Genomic DNA, 19,575 nt, shown 5'->3' with positions numbered 1-19,575 from the left:
AAGGTTGCTAGATCAAATCCCCGAGCTGACAAGGTAAAAATCTGGCGTTCTGCCCCTGAGCAAGGCAGTTAACCCACTGTTCCCCGGGCGCCGTGGATGTTGATTAAGGCAGCCCCCCGCACCGCTCTGATTCAGAGAGTTAAATGTGGAAGACACATTTCAGTTGAAGGATTTCAGTTGTACAACTAACTAGGTACCCCCCTTTCCCTTGGGTGTATGGAACATTGCTGTGATCTTCCTTCTCAGCTCATTCATGAAACATTGGACAAGCACATTACATGTTGCATTTATATTTTTGTTAAGTATACAAATATCTTTTTGTTGCCTCTTGGGCCCCGTAAAGGCTTGGGCCCAGCCCCTGACTAACACAATTGACCAGTCACATTTATGAAGAAATTCTTAATTTTGAATTAATCAGTTACCCAAACAAGGCAGGGCTCCCCAGTTACCCACGTCCCCCCTACCTCCTCTCCTCCCCCCATCTGATGATTAGCAGAGCGACAGCAGGCAGCAGCAGGCTGTCTACACTCATTGAGAGTGGACTGCTGAATCCTCCTTTGGTTGGAGGCTGCAGTAAAAAAATATACAGTACCAGTCAAAGTGTGGACACACCTACTCAGTCCAGAGTTTTTCTTTATTTGTACTATTTTCTACATTGTAGGTCAGTCAATCCGGAAAACTTCAAGAACTTTGAAAGTTTCTTGTAGTGCAGTTGCAAAAACCGTCAAGCGCTATAATAAAACTGGCTCTCATGAGGACCACCACAGGAAATGAAGACCAAGAGTTACCTCTGCTGCAGAGGATGTTAATTAGAGTTACCAGCCTCAGAAATTGCAGCCTAAACAAATGCTTCACAGAGTTCAAGTAACAGACACATCTCAACTAGAAGTCGACCGAATATGATTTTTCAACGCCGATACCGATTATTGGGGGACCTAAAAAAGCCGATACCGATTAATCGGCCGATAATAAAAAAAAAATATATATATATTTATTTATTTGTAATAATGACAATTACAACAATACTGAATGAACACTTTTATTTGAACTTAATATAATACATCATTCAAATCAATTTAGCCTCAAATAAATAATGAAACATGTTCAATTTGGTTGAAATAATGCAAAAACAAAGTGTTGGAGAAGAAAGTAAAAGTGCAATATGTGCCATGTAAAAAAGCTAACGTTTAAGTTCCTTGCTCAGAACATGAGAACATATGAAAGCTGGTGGTTCCTTTTAACATGAGTCTTCAATATTCCCAGATAAGAAGTTTTAGGCTGAGGTTATTATAGGAATTATAGGACTATTTCTCTCTATACCATTTGTATTTCATATACCTTTGACTATTGGATGTTCTTATTATTTTAAAATTTTTAACCAGGTAGGCAAGTTGAGAACAAGTTCTCATTTACAATTGTGACCTGGCCAAGATAAAGCAAAGCAGTTCGAAACATACAACAACACAGAGTTACACATGGAATAAACAAAACATAAAGTCAATAATACAGTAGAAAAATAAGTCTATATACAATGTGAGCAAATGAGGTGAGATAAGGGCGGTAAAGGCAAAAAAAGGCCATGGTGGCGAAGTAAATACAATATAGCAAGTAAAACACTGGAATGGTAGATTTGCAGTGGAAGAATGTGCAAAGTAGAAATATAAATAATGGGGTGCAAAGGAGCAAAATAAATAAATACAGTAGGGGAAGAGGTAGTTGTTTGGGCTAAATTATAAGGAGGAATTGGCTTTGGGGGTGACCAGAGAGATATACCTGCTGGAGCGCGTGCCACAGGTGGGTGCTGCTATGGTGACCAGCGAGCTGAGATAAGGGGGGACTTTACCTAGCAGGGTCTTGTAGATGACCTGGAGCCAGTGGGTTTGGCGATGAGTATGAAGCGAGGGCCAGCCAACGAGAGCGTACAGGTCGCAGTGGTGGGTAGTATATGGGGCTTTGGTGACAAAACGGATGGCACTGTGATAGACTGCATCCAATTTATTGAGTAGGGTATTGGAGGCTACTTTGTAAATGACATCGCCGAAGTCGAGGATCGGTAGGATGGTCAGTTTTACAAGGGTATGTTTGGCAGCATGAGTGAAGGATGTTTTTTTTTGCGAAATAGGAAGCCAATTCTAGATTTAACTTTGGATTGGAGATGTTTGATGTGAGTCTGGAAGGAGAGTTTACAGTCTAACCAGACACCTAGGTATTTGTAGTTGTCCACATATTCTAAGTTAGAACCGTCCAGAGTAGTGATGCTGGACGGGCGGGCAGGTGCAGGCATCGGTTGAAGAGCATGCATTTAGTTTTACTTGTATTTAAAAGCAGTTGGAGGCCACGGAAGGAGAGTTGTATGGCATTGAAGCTCGTCTGGAGGGTTGTTAACACAGTGTCCAAAGAAGGGCCAGAAGTATACAGAATGATGTCGTCTGCGTAGAGGTGGATCAGAGACTCACCAGCAGCAAGAGCGACATCATTGATGTATACAGAGAAGAGTCGGCCAGAGGATTGAACCCTGTGGCACCCCCATAGAGACTGCCAGAGGCCCGGAGAACAGGCCCTCCGATTTGACACACTGAACTCTATCAGAGAAGTAGTTGGTGAACCAGGCGATGCAATCATTTGAGAAACCAAGGCTATCGAGTCTGCCGATGAGGATGTGGTGATTGACAGAGTCATAAGCCTTGGCCAGGTCAATGAATACGGCTGCATAGTATTGTTTCTTATCGATGGCGGTTAAGATATCGTTTAGGACCTTGAGCGTGGCTGAGGTGCACCTATGACCAGCTCTGAAACCAGATTGCATAGCGGAGAAGGTGCGGTGGGATTTGAAATGGTCATTAATCTGTTTGTTGACTTGGCTTTCGAAGACCTTAGAAAGGCAGGGTAGGATAGATATAGGTCTGTTGCAGTTTGGGTCAAGAGTGTCCCCCCCTTTGAAGAGGGGGATGACCGCAGCTGCTTTCCAATCTTTGGGAATCTCAGACGACACGAAAGAGAGGTTGAACAGGCTAGTAATAGGGGTTGCAACAATTTCGGCAGATAATTTTAGAAAGAAAGGGTCCAGATTGTCTAGCCCGGCTGATTTGTAGGGGTCCAGATTTTGGCACTAATAGGCACTTTAGTATTGCCAGTGTAACAGTATAGCTTCCGTCCCTCTCCTCGCCCCTACCTGGGCTCGAACCAGGATCACATTTACAACAGCCCTCGAAGCATCGTTACCCATCTCTCCACAATAGCCACAGCCCTTGCAGAGCAAGGGGAACAACTACTCCAAGTCTCAGAGCGAGTGACGTTTGAATCACTATTAGCGCATCCCGCTAACTAGCTAGCCATTTCACATCGGTTACACCAGCCTAATCTCGGGAGTTGATCGGCTTGAAGTCATAAACAGCGCAATGCTTGAAGCATTGCGAAGAGCTGCTGGCAAACGCACGAAAGTGCTGTTTGAATGAATGCTTACGAGCCTGCTGCTGCCTACCACCGCTCAGTCAGACTGCTCTATCAAATATCAAATCATAGACTTAATTATAACATAATAACACACAGAAATACGAGCCTTAGGTCATTAATATGGTCAAATCCGGAAACTATCATTTCAAAAATAAAACATTTCTTTCAGTGAAATACGGAACCGTTCCGTATTTTATCTAACGGGTGGCATCCATAAGTCTAAATATTCCTGTTACATTGCACAACCTTCAATGTTATGTCATAATTACTAAAAGTTCTGGCAAATTAGTTCGCAACGAGCCAGGCAACAGCCAAACTGTTGCATATACCCTGACTCTGCATGCAATGAACGCAAGAGAAGTGACACAATTTCCCTAGTTTAATATTGCCTGCTAGCATGAATTTCTTTTAACTAAATATGCAGGTTTAAAAATATATACTTCTGTGTATTGATTTTAAGAAAGGCATTGATGTTTATGGTTAGGTACATTCGTGCAACGATTATGCTTTTTTCGCAAATGCGCTTTTGTTAAATCATCCCCCGTTTGGCGAAGTTGGCTGTCTTTGTTAGGAAGAAATATGCTTCACAGTTCGCAACGAACCAGGCGACCCAAACTGCTGCATATACCCTGACTGTTGCACAGAACGCAAGAGAAGTGACACAATTTCCCTAGTTAAAATAAATTCATGTTAGCAGGCAATATTAACTAAATATGCAGGTTTAAAAATATATACTTGTGTTTTGAGTTTTAGAAAGGCGTTGATGTTTATGGTTAGGTACACATTGGTGCAACGACAGTGCTTTTTTCGCGAATACGCTTGTTAAATCACCCGTTTGGCGAAGTAGGCTATGATTCAATGATAAATTAACAGGTACCGCATCGATTATATGCAATGCAGGACAAGCCAGAACAACCACGTGTAGTTAACTAGTGATTATGTTAAGATTGATTGTTTTTTAGAAGATACGTTTAATGCTAGCTAGCACCTTACCTTGGCTCCTTGCTGCACTCGCATAACAGGTAATCAGCCTGCCACGCAGTCTCCTCGTGGAGTGCAATGTAATCGGCCATGATCGTTGTCCAAAAATGCAGATTACCGATTGTTATGAAAACTTGAAATCGGCCCTAATTAATCAGCCATTCCGATTAATCGGTCAACCTCTAATCTCAACATCAACTGTTCAGAGGAGACTGCGTGAATCAGGCCTTCATGGTCAAATTGCTGCAAAGAAAGCACTACTAAAGGACACCAATAATGAGCAGAGACTTGCTTGGGCCAAGAAACACGAGCAATGGGCATTAGACCGGTGAAAATCTGTCCTTTTGTCTGATGCAGGTATTCCCAAACTGGGGTACTGGGGGTACCCCAAATAAAAATATGATTCTCTTTTTTTTTCTTTACAAAAAAAAACATCTAGTGTTCAGCGAAATAACAACACAATGTCAAATAAAGGTAGCCTAGTCAAATAATTAACATCCAATCACATTAGCCGTTACTCTCTCGCAGGAAAACTTCACTCTTGTGCAGACATTCAGAGACGAAATATGACAATTTGAAAAATAAGCCACAGGAGTTTTTGGAGTGAGAATGAAGACGACTTTCGAGTAGTAAGACATGTATAAAAGCAACAGATACCATTAATAAGAAGGGGCTAGAAGCATCTTATATGGTGAGCTACCAAGTGCCTAGGACAAGCAAGCCCCATACTATTGTGGAGGACTTAATTCTTCCTGCTGCCGTGGATATGGCTAGGACAATTCTGGGGGAAAAGGCCCCAAAAAAACAGACAATGCCTTTATCAAACAACACTGTTTCATGACGCATCAGTGACATGGCCGGAGATGTTTTGAAAAATGTTCTGCTTCGCATACAACTCAGTGAATTATATGCATTACAGCTGGATGAATCAACAGACGTGGCGGGCCTGGCACAGCTCCTGGTATATGTCCGTTATGTTTATGGGGGGTTAATTAAGGAAGACATCCTCTTCTGCAAACCACTGGAAACCAGGACAGCATGAGAGGATATTTTTAAAGTACTGGACAGCTTTGTGACATCAAATGGACTTTGGTGGTCAAGATGTATTGGTATCTGTACTGATGGCGCAAAAGCCACGACAGGGAGACATAGTGGAGTGGTAACTGCGTGCAAGCAGTTGCTCCCGACGCCACTTGGGTGCACTGCAACATCAACCAAGAGGCTCTTGCTGCCAAGGGAATGCCTGACAGCTTGAAAGATGTTTTGGACACCACAGTGCAAATGGTTAACTTTGTTAAAGCAAGGCCCCTGAACTATCGTGTATTTTCTGCTTTATGCAATGATATGGGCAGCGACCATGTAATGCTTTTACAACATACAGAAGTGCGCTGGTTATCAAGGGGAAAAGTATTGACACTTTTTTTTTTTATTGAGAGACGAACTTAAAGTTTTCTTTACTGACCATCATTTTCACTTGTCTGACCGCTTGCATGATGACGAGTTTCTCACACGACTGGCCTATCTGGGTGATGTTTTTTCTCGCCTGAATGAGCTGAATCTAGGATTACAGGGACTCTCCGCAACTATATTTAATGTGTGGGACAAAATTTAGGCTATGATTAAGAAGTTGGAGCTCTTTTCTGTCTGCATTAACTTCTTGCCGCACGGATCCCTTTAGCGGGATCATTTTCGTAAACAACCGCTGAATTGCAGAGCGCCAAATAAAATAAAATAAAAATATATATTTATAATCATGAAATCACAAGTGAAATATACCAAAACACAGCTTAGCTTGTTGTTAATCCACCTATCGTGTCAGATTTTGAAAATATGCTTTACAGCGAAAGCAATCCAAGTGTTTGTGAGTTTATCAATCACTAGACAAAACAGTAAGAACAGCTAGCCCCAAATTAGCTTGGTCACGAAAGTCAGAAAAGCAATACAATTAATCGCTTACCTTTGATAATCTTCGGATGTTTGCACTCACGAGACTCCCAGTTACACAATAAATGTTCTTTTTGTTCGATAAAGATTAGTTTTATAACCAGAAACCGCCATTTGGTTTGCGCGTTATGTTCAGAAAACCACAGGCTCGTTCCGGTCCTGAAAGGCAGACGAAAATTCCCAAAAGTATCCGTAATGTTCGTAGAAACATGTCAAACGTTTTTTATAATCAATCCTCAGGTTGTTTTTAACATACATAATCAATAATATTTCAACCGGACGGTAACCTATTCAATACTACAGAGAAAGAAAATGTCGAGCTACATCTCTCGCGCGCAGGAACTAATCAAAGGACACCTGACGCGTTTTGAAAAATCTCGCTCATTTTTCAAAATAAAAGCTTGAAACGATGTCTAAAGCCTGGTCACAGCCTGAGGAAGCCATCGGGAAAGGAAACTGGTTGATACCCCTTTAAATGGAGGAGGGGCAGGCAACGGAACAGGGATTTTTCCAAATAAAAGGCACGTCTGGGTTGGATTTCCTCAGGTTTTCGCCTGCAAAATCAGTTCTGTTATACGCACAGACAATATTTTGACAGTTTTGGAAACTTTCGAGTGTTTTCTATCCTAATCTGTCAATTATATGCATATTCTAGCATCTGGACCTGAGAAATAGTCCGTAGACCTTGGGAACGTTATTTTTCCAAACGTTATTTTTTTGTGTGCAAATGAACTCAATCTTATGGACAATATCAAATGTGATATAGCAAAGCACCTGAGTAAGCTGGGTGCGCAATTACGCAGGTACTTTCTTGAAACGGACGACACAAGCAACTGGATTCGTTATCCCTTTCATGCCCTGCCTCCACTTCACTTACCAATATCTGAACAAGAGAGCCTCATCGAAATTACAACAAGAGGTTCTGTGAAAATATAATTTAATCAGAAGCCACTGCCAGATTTCTGGATAGGGCTGCGCTCAGAGTTTCTTGCCTTGGAAAATCGCGCTGTTAGACACTGATGCCCTTTGCAACCACGTACCTATGTGAGAGTAGATTCTCAGCCCTCACTAGCATGAAATCTAAACATAGGCACAGACTGTGTGTGGAAAATGATTTAAGACTGAGACTCTCTCCAATACAACCCAACATTGCAGTTATGTGCATCCTTTCAAGCACACCCTTCTCATTAACCCGTGGTGAGATATTCACAATTTTTGATGAACAAGGTGAACGGATGATCTCCGCATGTGTGGTTCCCACTGTGACGCAAGGAGGAGGTGTGATGGTGTGGGGGTGCTTTGCTGGTGACATTGTCTGTAATTTATTTAGAATTCAAGGCACACTTAACCAACATGGCTACCACAGCATTCTGCGGCAATACGCCATCCCATCTGGTTTGTGCTTAGTGGGACTATCATTTGTATTTCAACAGGACAATGACCCAACACACCTCCAGGCTGTGTAAGGTTTATTTGACCAAGAAGGAGAGTGATGGAGTGTTGCATCAGATGACGTGGCCTCCACAATCACACAACCTCAACCCAATTGAGATGGTTTGGGATGATTTGGACCGCAGAGGCCAAGCAGCCAAAAAGTGCTCAGCATATGTGGGAACTCCTTCAAAACTGTTGGAAAAGCATTCCAGGTGAAGCTGGTTGAGAGAATGCCAAGAGTGTGCAAAGCTGTCATCATGGCAAAGTATGGCTACTTTGAGCGCGTAAAAATTGTCTGTCCTCGGTTGCAACATTCACTACCGAGTTCCAAACTTCCTCTGGAAGCAACGTCAGCACAAGAACTGTTCAGCACAAGAACTGTTCGTAGGAAGCTTCATGAAATGGGTGTCCATGGCCGAGCAGCCGTACACAAGCATAAGATCACCATCCGCCATGCCAAGCGTCGGCTGGAGTGGTTTAAAGCTCGCCGCAATTGGCTTCTGGCTCATGTGGAGCTTCCTTGTTGGACGGCGCAAATCAAGCTGATGATTGGTGTCTGGGGCTAGTCTGTGGAAGTAAGTCAGTGTGTGGAAACATGTTTTCCTAAGGAGAGCACAGAGGGACAATTACTGTCAGCTGAACTATTTTTCCTGCCTGTTCTCCATGTGTTTTCTGGCTCTGTGCCCCTGACCCACTGACCCCTGGGCATCAGTTGCCTCTCACACACCGTCTGCCATGGGCAGGTCCCAGTGGATGGGACTTAGGCGCATTACCCCTACACACACACACACACACACACACACACACACACACACACACACACACACACACACACACACACACACACACACACACACACACACACACACACACACACACAGGTTCAGTACCACACACATGTTTCTCGTAGATGTAACATACAAATGAGCCACATTATTACCACACATGTAACACCCACAGGACGTTGTCTCGATGTCAGTCTGCTGCATGTTGTCGTACATAACTTTACATCTCTCTGTGAAGAATAGTCTTATAGTAAGGATCACATTAAATAAAGCCCAGCAGTAGTCAAGCTTCTTACAGAAATGCATACTAATGCAGCAATTAAAGGAAAAAGGAAGTGGTACCGTGTGGCAGTGGTGAATTCCCCTATTCAATGAAACAAGCCTCTTTATTGTTATGTAAAGGTTTCTCTGTGTAATTGCACTGGATGTATAGAAGGTTTCATTCTTTACAGTGCCTTCAGAAAGTATTCAGACCCCTTGACTTTTTCCACATTAAATGGAATTATGAGGAATAATGGAATGAGATGTTCGACAAGCAGGTGTCCACATACTCTTGGTCATGTAGTGTATATGATTGTTTTATTTTTCATATTTATTTTTTTACACTTTGACATGAAAGTATTTTGTGTAGATCGTTGACAAAAAATGACCATTAAATATATTTTAATCGCCATTTGTAACAACAAAATTTGGAAAATGTCAAAGGGTGTGAATACTTTCTGAAGACACTGTATATGTAAAAATAAACGTCCTCTCACTGTCAGCTGCTTTTATTTTCAGCAAACTTAACATGTGTAAATATGTTTATGAACATAAGATTCAACAACTGAGACATAAACTGAACAAGTTCCACAGACATGTGACTAACAGAAACAGGGGGGGGGGGGGGTCAAAATCAAAAGTAACAGTCAGTATCTGGTGTGGCCACCAGCTGCATTAAGTACTACAGTGCATCTCCTCCTCATGGACTGCATCAGATTTGTCAGTTCTTGCTGTGAGATGTTACCCCACTCTTCCACCAAGGCACCTGCAAGTTCCCTGACTTTTCTGAAAGGAATGGCCCTTGCCTTCACTCATAGTAGCTAGCTACAAACTATTCAACAATACCAGCAACTTTTCTTCTAAGACATATTACACTCTTGAATAATGCAACAATTCACAAGCATGTGCAAGCAATTAAAGGGTTTATTTTCTCGTCCATACAAATTAAATTAGCTGACAATACACAGCTAACTCCTGCTGCTTGCTTGCAAAGCTTTTTGCCTCAGGATGGTGGCTCTGCACAGCCAAGCAAAAAAATCTACAGTTGAGATTACTTTTCTTAAAGGTACTGTGACAATTTCAGAATGTAACAGGCTGTTCCTACAATTTCAGGTAAAATCTCAATAAAACAAGTTTCTAATAATAAGGAAAACACCTATATATTTCAGCTATTTAAAAAAACATTGCTCTGCTATTAAGTATTTTACTGTAGATCATTTGGCTCAATGAGACAATTCTATTTCTATTGACACTGCAATGCTCGGAGGGGGGTGACTCTCGAAGAAGGCTCGCCCGCGACCTCCTGAGGTAGCGTGCGAGACGTGTGCTTTTCACAGCTTTACATCACAGTAAAAGGTGTATTCTCTGGATTTTTTTCTGATACCTTTCGAGAATGTCTTGAGATGCCCTCTAGTCTTAAAAGGGTCTAAGGCACTTTGCCAATGACAAGTCTCAATCAAGTCTTTAACCACAGCCTTCTCAGCTAAAGTGGCCAGCGAAGGTTCAGAAATAGGAGAGGAGACGTCCCCCCTCCATAGCTCTGAATTTAAACAGCTTCCGAACCGACGGCTCCTGAAGCAGTCAATCAGCTGGTCCTCTGTGATTTCAGCCTCAGTGATTTTGAGTTCCGCTCAAGTCCGGTGCCATGCTTCAGTGTGTATCTGCCAAGAAAAAACAACAACAAAACTTTACAATCGGTGTTAGATCAGATAATTTTAAGTACATGTAGTGTGTTATAAAAGCATGTAAACAATTAATTGAATTCCATTTCATTCCATTTAAATGTTGAATGTTTGCCGCTCACCTTACTATGACCTACTGGGATAAGGAGCAGAGCAGGCAGAATCAGAATGAATGCATAAGTGAGTGCAGCAGTCTCCAGATTGACTGTGTTGTGGCATCAGAGCCGAGCATGCAGTGTGCCTCTCTCCCTCCTGTCCATGTCCTCCTCTGGGACTGGGACCCAGATACACAGTGACAGACAGAGAGGGGGCGTACCGGGGCACAGCTTCCTTCACCTGTCACTGAACAGAGGAGGGGGGGAGCCACACATGCTCCCCTTCGCAGGCTCCCCTTCTCTGTAAACCCTTTTGTTGTTTTCCCAAGAGAGCAACACACAGACTCCCAGTCAGGAAGCTCGTACATTTTTGCCATAACAACACATAAATGAGACCAAATGACTCTTCCTTTCTCCTGCTCCCTGCATTGAGGGTGTCAGAATGCATTTCAATAAGGCAGTCAAGTAAAAACAGAGGCAGAGAAATGCTGCTGTGTTGTACAGGCATCTCAAGTTTGGCAGTGTTGAAATATGAATGGCCTCACACACAAACAAACACAGAGACACACGCATGAGTTCATCCCAAAAGCAGCCCAGGGCTATCGTCCAGACCTGGGTTTTAGCAAATTCATTTCTGTTTGCAGTGCTATGCAGGAATAATAGGGAAGCTCAGAGCTGTTCCACTGAACCACTGAAACTAGAATATCGCTTCAAATATGGCTGCTGGTCTCGAGTGATGGGGGAATCATAGCTTAGGCTGGCAGTTGATAAAGAGGAATTAGCATAGAGACATCAAAAATGTATCATTTATGTTTTTCTCTCTTCTAGTCCTCATGGTATCAACATTGTTGATGACTTCAGCTGGTTTGTCTGTTGAATGGACGGAGGCGGTTTAAAATGATGATACAGGATTTTCCTTTGCAGGTGAATATCTGAGTGTGGTATCTCTGAGCTACACTGGAGTAGAAATGTCATGAGGACAGCCTCATAGTAATAAGCCAAATCCCCAAACAAATAACACATTTATACTATTCTGTCTGTGCTCTGTACCACTGCTGTCCTTTGCCACTGACATTCAAATAACCTTTCTTCTGCTGTGCAATTGGGAATAAAAAAAGCGCTCATTCTGTTCTGTTAGACTACAACATGACAGCAGTGCCTTGGCAGATGAAAAGAGGCAGGATCTGATTCTAGCTCTTGTTATGCTGTCTGTCTGACTATCATGGGTTTCAATTTAGCATAGACTATGTTATTCAAACTACAGCTGATCTCCACTGGCAAAGGGGGAAATTAATCTAGCAGTCAAAATGGGGGGAAACTATTGTATAAAAATGTTGCTTGCTGAGCACTTGCCAGCTAGTCCACTGACCGTACGAATGGTATTTTTCCTGTGTGAACTGTATCTAGTAAGAGATTATACTATCAGACTCCTGTATTGTAGCCCTGTGTGTAGTCATGTGTTCGTTTTCAACATTTGCCTTGTTGTTGTTGTGTTGTGAAATGTTTAGTAGAGAATTTGATTAAACTGTTTTGTCCCTGTTTGTTGGAATGGAGAGCCATTGTTAATCTGCCCATAATGCTGCTCTGTACAAAGGCCCAGAATCGCTGTCCAATCACTTACATAATCTCCAATATGAGCCCACGGGCTTGCGTCATTTGGTCACTGACAGCTGTCAACACACACTCACACCCCCAACATTCCCATCACTATAGCTGCAGTCTTACATTTTCTGCCTCTTGGTAAGAGGCTCTTACATATACCACACATATACACTTCAGATTAATTATCCATTTAGTAATGTTAGAATACACACCACAGATGTTGTGTCCAATGAAACGGCAGATGAAGACAGTACTCCTTACTCTATGAGGTCTTCCATCACTCAGAGATATGGTATATATTTTATTACTCTACGTGTAACACCCTTGTAGTAGGTGTAGTAGTCCAGTGATCTAATAGCTGTCAGCCTCAGTTTGTGACTGTAATGTAAGGGATAATCTTCTGCAGGTTATGTCAGTACAGTAGTCCAGTGGTTGAGGAAACTCTGAGCTTGCAGTGGGAATAACTAGGAGATAGAGCCGCTGTAGTGATTTGTATGTCAATATTTGCACTGCTGCACATTCCTGCGCTATTCAATTTTTACAGAATATCATTTTTTTCGGAAAAAAAATGCCTTGCTAGAATTAGATCTGGGGGATATGAAGAATCCCATTCTGAAAAGAAAAACCTTGTCTCCAATGAGTTGTAATGTAGCATTAAGAATTCACATCCAATATTCACCATTAAAGGATCAACCTTTAATAATTGATATATCTTCAATATATTTAGTCAACACCACACTTTTCCTCGCTCCTAAATTATGCTCTCCAGGTACAAATGAAGCTATAGCATATTTGAGAGGCGCAGGGGAAAATGCTCACTCTGACAACAACTGTCTTTGTGGTGCTTATGTCAGCGCTAAAGCGCTAGTTACAGAACGCAGTACGCTATGACAGAGTCCCGGGGAGCAGTTAGCATGGGTAAGGCAAAACCTTTGTTTTCTTTTTGTAAACGATTTTCTGTTCATTTTCTGGGCTTTAATAAGTGCAGTGTTCTCTTCATGTGGGCTTTGATCTCAGGGCTGTTTGGTACACATTGAAGGGCAGAGGGGGACACAGAGGGGGATTCAATTGTACATGTGCTCTGAGTGACACGTCATCCTCAGTCTCCAAAGGGCCTTTATGTGATGTGAATCAGTGTCCTTGAACTGCACAGCGACGAACACAGACAGAGCCCCTCTAACAAGCTGTGCCCTATGAGGAGCTGGACTTCAATACAACATGAGGCTAGGCTACTACACTGTCCTCTCACCATGCTCTATCCATTGTGAAATCCAAAGCCAGCCACACCAGGGTTTTATCCTCCACCGAGGATCTTAGTCATTACCTTTTTCATTCTTTCTGTGGATGGGTATTTTGTGACGGCGTGAATGCTGCGGTAGGATTCACAGTACATTATCTGTGTGCCTCAGCAGGTCCCCCTTCTCTTTGATGTGGCCTGTGTGTGGAGGCCATCTCACAGTGTTGTGAGTAATGGGAGGCTGCTGAGATGGGCTTTAGCATGACTGCCCGTCTCACTGTGTCTGGCTTTGATGTCCTAAGCAGGCGGCAGGGCTGCCTGGCAGGCAGGCAGAGAGGCAGGCAGAGGCAGAGGCAGAGGCAGTGAGGGAACATGGCAGGCAGGCAGGGAGACAGGGGAGATAGGCAGGCAGGAAGACAGGCAGGCAGGAAGACAGGCAGGCAGGAAGACAGGCAGGCAGGAAGACAGGCAGCCAGGCAGAGAGACAGGCAGGCAGGGAGACAGGCAGGCATGGAGACAGGCAGGCAGGGAGACAGGTAGGCAGGCAGAGAGGCAGACAGGTTAGGCAGGCAGACAGGCAGGCAGAGAGACAGGCAGGCACGGTGAATGGGTTCAGCAGCAGTGAGCAGCGCTGGTCAAGCCCAGACACAGAGCCAGCAGCTGCCTGCCTCACACGGAGAGGCAGTTAACACCACAGCTCGTGTCAATAGATATTGACTCCCAGATCTGAAGTACTTAGGCACAGTGCCTTTCTGTTTGACCATCGCCCCCTGCGGGAATTCATTTTAAACCACTCACACTATTTGAAGTATAGTCTGACTGGGAGCCCCAGGATCAGCCATTCATCAGGGCAGCTTGCTCAGTTATACCCAAATATTGACTTGAACTGATGGCATAGGTGACTTAATGGCTTATTTGATGTCATTATTCTGTATTTATTCTTAATGTATCTCTACCAGACAACTGCTTATTTCACCATTAAAATGACCATAGATTTAGATTGGGTTCTTTTTTTACATAGCAAACCACAAAGCCTCTCCTAGTCAGACTGGAGACAAACCCTTTTTTACTGTTAAGTGCACCGAGCATTCAGAGGTTTGTGTAGTAGTGGAGTAGAGGGTGTTAGCTGGTGAGGCTTTGTGCACTCAGGTCCTCGCTGCTGCAGATATGGCTTTGTGAGCTATCCTCATATGTGTGTGTGCCCAGCCTAGCCCAGCGCACCGCCGTTTCCACTCCCTCTGCCTTCACCTGATGTGGCACAGTCTCTGTCAGGCCTGAGCGAGCATCCAGCAAGCCCTGCTTCTTCTCGCAGCTAGGAAGGGGGGTAGGGGAAACGAGCAGCAGCCTAAGCCTGGAGGAGCTCAGAGCCTGGAGCATGTGGGCAAGAGAGGGGGCTGGGAGCTGGGAGCTTGGAACTGGCCTCAGTGGAGAGGAGGCAGCTATAGACACAGTCATAGTGACAGCCCTGCACTGCCACCCAATGGCCAGGGCCCGTCAACACAGCCCTGTTTCTCCACCACCACCCCAGCAAGTTTTAAAGGCCCATTGTAGTCAAGATTCTGTTTTACTGTGTTTTGTATCATATTGTACAACAGCTAATGAAACTAAGTCTGTAAAAGTGTGATAAAATGTGATCAGTGTTATTTCCTGATTGTATTTTCAACCAGCAACTATCTACACAGGACCTTCTAAAAAGCCTGTTTTCATTGGTGTCTTGCCTGGTGACATCACCAAGTGGTAAATTAATTAATAGACCAATAACAAAGATAGTTCCAAACCAATCTGCCAATAACCGTTAGTTTTAAGTTTTCCCTTCCCCACTTAAAACACTCCCAGACATTCCTAGCAAAATTCTTGCTTGAGAAATATTTTTTTTTGCTTGTTACCCAGAAATGATTTGGTATTGATATAAAAATGGCTGCATTGGGCCTTTAATTACTGCACGCTTCACTTATTATGTAAGTAATGAGGCTGAAAATCCGCAACACACTGCACCTCAAATGCTCATGCAGGGAGAACACAAAAACAAACAATGGAGTGCACTGCCCTTAATGCCAGTGTTCATACAGAGATAACCAAAACAACAACCGACTCGACACAATGCAGACATTCATAATGATTAATTATAAAGTAACCCTCTCAGCGAGCCTGTCAAAATCTGGCTCCTGGTTCGTTTTCCCTCTAATCTAGGCAGACTAGGTGCATTAGCCTCCATTGTACCGCAGGATACACAGCCATCTAGGTGCTTTCCATATGAGAACTGACTAGTGCGTGTGCCACTGCTCTCTTTGTTCATTTGACTGAAATGTAGGCTAATTCTGCTTCTAGGGGCGAGGTCTGGTTGACTCTACCAGTGATAAGAGAGCAGGCTCACAGATTCCTGAATGGAGGGACTGTGTGTGTAAAGTGGTACAGGGTTAGTGGATCAGCGGCCATCCCCTGGGCATGCCTCAGGGACACTGACATTATCCACATGACACAACAGACGCTCCCAGGCAGCTGATGAAATGGGCTCTGAGTCCTCTGGATGGAGCCTCAGTGAAGGCCCATTTGATGTGATCAAATTAATTTAAAGGGATTGGATGTGAAGGTAATACAGAGCTTCAGTCTACCCTGGCCTGAAAGACAGACCGCTCTAGAAGAGGACTAGGCCTGGTGTTTAAAGCTAGTGGAGAGACTACTTTGTTATAGCACGCACTGGTTGGAATGGCTCATGAAGAGTAAAATGATACATTTTCAGCACAAGTAAGAGAAGGCGGTTTGATAGTGCTCTATGCTTTGATTGGCTATCTGTGCAGTTGTAGGGAGCCACTATAGAGAAGGAATCCAACTGTAATCTTTCCTCCGTGTAGATCAGATAGCTTAGTTTGTCTGGTGCTACAGAGTGCTGTAGCGGTGGCAGCCTGAGATGCTGGCATTATAGATACAGATCTAGTGTCGAGGCAGAGAGAGACGTGGCGTCAGAGGCCGCAGTGATAAAGCATGAGAGCTGTATAGCACAGGCTGGGTGTTCTGTGTCCTGCTGCCCTGTGGCGTGCTGCTCTGCTCCTGTACAGGAGACCGGGATGGATGAGACCTGCCCCCACATGCCTGTGTCCTCTGTGCCCGCTAAATCACACACAGGCCTGTCAGCAGTGGAACACTGTCACCCCCACTGAACTCTACTGCACTTGACTACTGTTTCAACCAACAGCCTCCATCCCCTTCCCTTCCACCCACCTCTCTGGGCCTCATATAGCTACTCACCAGCCCAATAGGAATGTTATCATTTTTGTGGCCATACTGGATTTAATCTGGGCTTACTGCTTGGGTTTGGCGGGTTTCAAAGTCATGTTTTCCACTGGAGAATAATAGTCTGTCATTCAATAGGGCTAGGATTACCACTGTGTAGTGGAATGGGGTTTGTGGGTCGCTGTGACTTTTCCTTATGTAATTTGTGCCTGCAATATAAATTGACACTTTGTTTACAGTGGTTGGCACGTGGCTCAGTGAAGACTTAAAATGGCCTCCTTCATGCACGACTCGTTGTGTTGTGTAGAAGTGAGGATTCAAAGCAAATGGATGAGATATTTTTCAAGCACAGTGCTCTTTCATGTATCAACATGCATCCAAGGTGAAGGTGTTGTTCTGTAACTTGTGACAGCAAAATGTTGATATATTTTTTTTTCTCTCCAGCTCAAATCGAAATAATTCCCTGCAAGATCTGTGGAGACAAATCATCAGGCATCCATTACGGTGTGATAACATGTGAAGGCTGTAAGGTAAGCTCCCAGAGAACGAACATGTGGGTGTTAGGGGGAAAGGAGAGAGACAGGAAGCAGAAAAAGTGAAGAAACTTACAAAGAAATACCATTGAACATGTTGTCTAACTTTTTAAACAATCTTGCGAGAGACTATAAAATGTAAACACACAGAGAGCATCGTCATTAAAATGGTCAAGCCACACAGAGGACATCACAGAGCCTCACTATTAGCAGGACAAAGTGACTCCTCTGCCTTGTACTGCCTCCCTTCCCAGGGACATGCTGCTTCAGTGTTTCTCCTTCTGCTGCAGCTTGTTTTTCTTGAAATAAAATCATCAAAAGAAGAAGTTCTTTGAATTATAACGGATTGTTGGCTGTATGCCGCTTTTATTGAAGCTAGCTTTTGTACTGTTTCAAATACACCAGGCATTCACGTTGAGGGGAATGTATCTTGTGCTTCTAGTGTATTCTTGATCCTGTGCTTGTCACCAGGCGAGTCATTAGTATTCCTCTGACAGGCAGCAGCACCTTTGCTGTTCTCCTCCTGTGTTACAGAGAGACAGGGGCTCTTTCAGCTGCTCCTCAGAGCGCCTCAACTCTCTCTCCCTCAGACAGGAGCTAGCTGCCGGGAGAAACAAAACGCTGAAGAATAAGCTGCTGAAATGTATCTTTAATGATTGCTAATTACTCCAGGCAGAGAGGCATTTAATGATATGTGTGAGTACAAGAGTTTGGACCATAAATCACAGCATTATTAAAGAGTGCTGCTTGTCACTAGCAGTTCTAGCCTGGCTCCCGTAATGGCTGCCATTATGAAGCAACTTGGCAGCTGTCAGCTGTTTTCTTGTAATTAAACAGCCAATGAGCAGCTAATTAAGACATATGTGTATGGAGCAGTGGAGTGGGGCATGTTAATGATGTGCCGGAATCAATTCATTAAGTCAAAGGATGAGGAATCCAATCGGGGTGCGTGTGCCATCCTGTGTGCCATCCTTTAGCGCCGCACATGTTGGAGCCCTGTTAATCAACACTAATAACCCAGACTATAGAAAGATACTGCCTACCATTACGATCATAGCCAAACACACCACCCCCTGCAGTACACATTGTTAAAACACACCACCCCTTCAATAAAACAACATAGCGCTTTATACAACTGACACTAGAACACAATAGCCTGCAAAGCAATGGCATGGCAGTATTCTTGTACATTTATTTTAGCGACAGTACCCTCCATAGTGATGAATATTGTCGGCTTCATCACTCTCAATAAGTACCCAGTGAAACACAAGATCCTTTTATGTTTACAGGAATAAAAGCCAATCAGTCATTGGATATAGCAGGGCCACTGTGGTTAATATTATAATCAGTGCGGTCTCCCCCTCCCTCTCTCCGGTCTTAGGGCTTCTTCAGGAGGAGTCAACAGAGCAATGCGGCCTACTCATGCCCCCGTCAGAAGAACTGCCTGATCGACCGCACCAGCCGCAACCGCTGCCAGCACTGCCGGCTGCAGAAGTGTCTGGCAGTGGGCATGTCACGGGACGGTACGTACAGCGTCTACTCGACAGGAGGGGACAGACATGCTTCTAAGGCAGGACAACCCATGAAAGTGAATAGAACATTATAGACAAGTAGAACAACTGGAATATGCTCTGACTGAATTACCGATAGATGTAACAGATTGTTATATCATAAAGGACACCACTCTTAATGTGATTAGAGTAGGAAATGGTGGTCTAGACAAACGTCAGTGATGTCGCTGCCTGTGTACGTTCCACTAGTAATTGGCGTGGCCGTGGGGGTAATTTGGCAGGTGTGACAGAAAGTAGGTCTGATGAATAGAGGGTTGTTAGGAGGTGTCATTAGTGCTGGACTGGTGCAGGTGAGGCGGGGGGATGGGAACACACAGGTGAGTGTCTATGGGGGAGGAGGGGGGTCAGAGTAGAGAATTATGGTCTAGACCAGGGTTTCCCAAACTGGGTGCACGTTTTTTTTTCTTCCCAGCACTACACAGCTGATTCAAATAACCAGCTCATATTCTAGCTTTGATTATTTGAATCAGCTGTGTATGCAATGGGCAAAAATCTAAATGTGCAACCAGGGGGGCCCAGGTCAGAGTCTGGGAAACTCTGGTCAAGACAGACGTCATTGACTGTGTACATTCCACTAGTAACTGGCATGGCTGTGGGGTAAGTTGGCAGCAAAAGACACACACAGACCACAGACATGCTATCAGGACAGGTCAAGGTTACTCCATCCTTCACTCAGCACCGCGCTCCCCTCTGCTCCGCTCCACTCACTTCCACTCTGTCCACACACACATGGGCCATCTGACACTCTGCCAGTCCCCAGAACACT

At 43.9% G+C, this 19,575-nt stretch overlaps 1 protein-coding gene across 1 annotated transcript in view; it reads left to right on the top strand.

Moving 5' to 3' along the window:
- LOC120053938 (nuclear receptor ROR-alpha A-like) overlaps positions 1-19,575 on the top strand; it is a 276,935-nt gene that overhangs the window by 246,835 nt on the left and 10,525 nt on the right. Inside the window, exons 3-4 of the mRNA XM_039001256.1 lie at positions 17,150-17,235; positions 18,620-18,761. Of these exons, the coding sequence (XP_038857184.1) occupies positions 17,150-17,235; positions 18,620-18,761 (228 nt within the window). The remainder of the gene's footprint in view (positions 1-17,149; positions 17,236-18,619; positions 18,762-19,575) is intronic.

The sequence above is a fragment of the Salvelinus namaycush genome, chromosome 9, assembly GCF_016432855.1.
Source record: "Salvelinus namaycush isolate Seneca chromosome 9, SaNama_1.0, whole genome shotgun sequence".
In the NCBI taxonomy this organism is placed as follows: Eukaryota; Metazoa; Chordata; class Actinopteri; order Salmoniformes; family Salmonidae; genus Salvelinus; species Salvelinus namaycush.
This window is presented reverse-complemented; position numbering and strand designations above follow the sequence as displayed.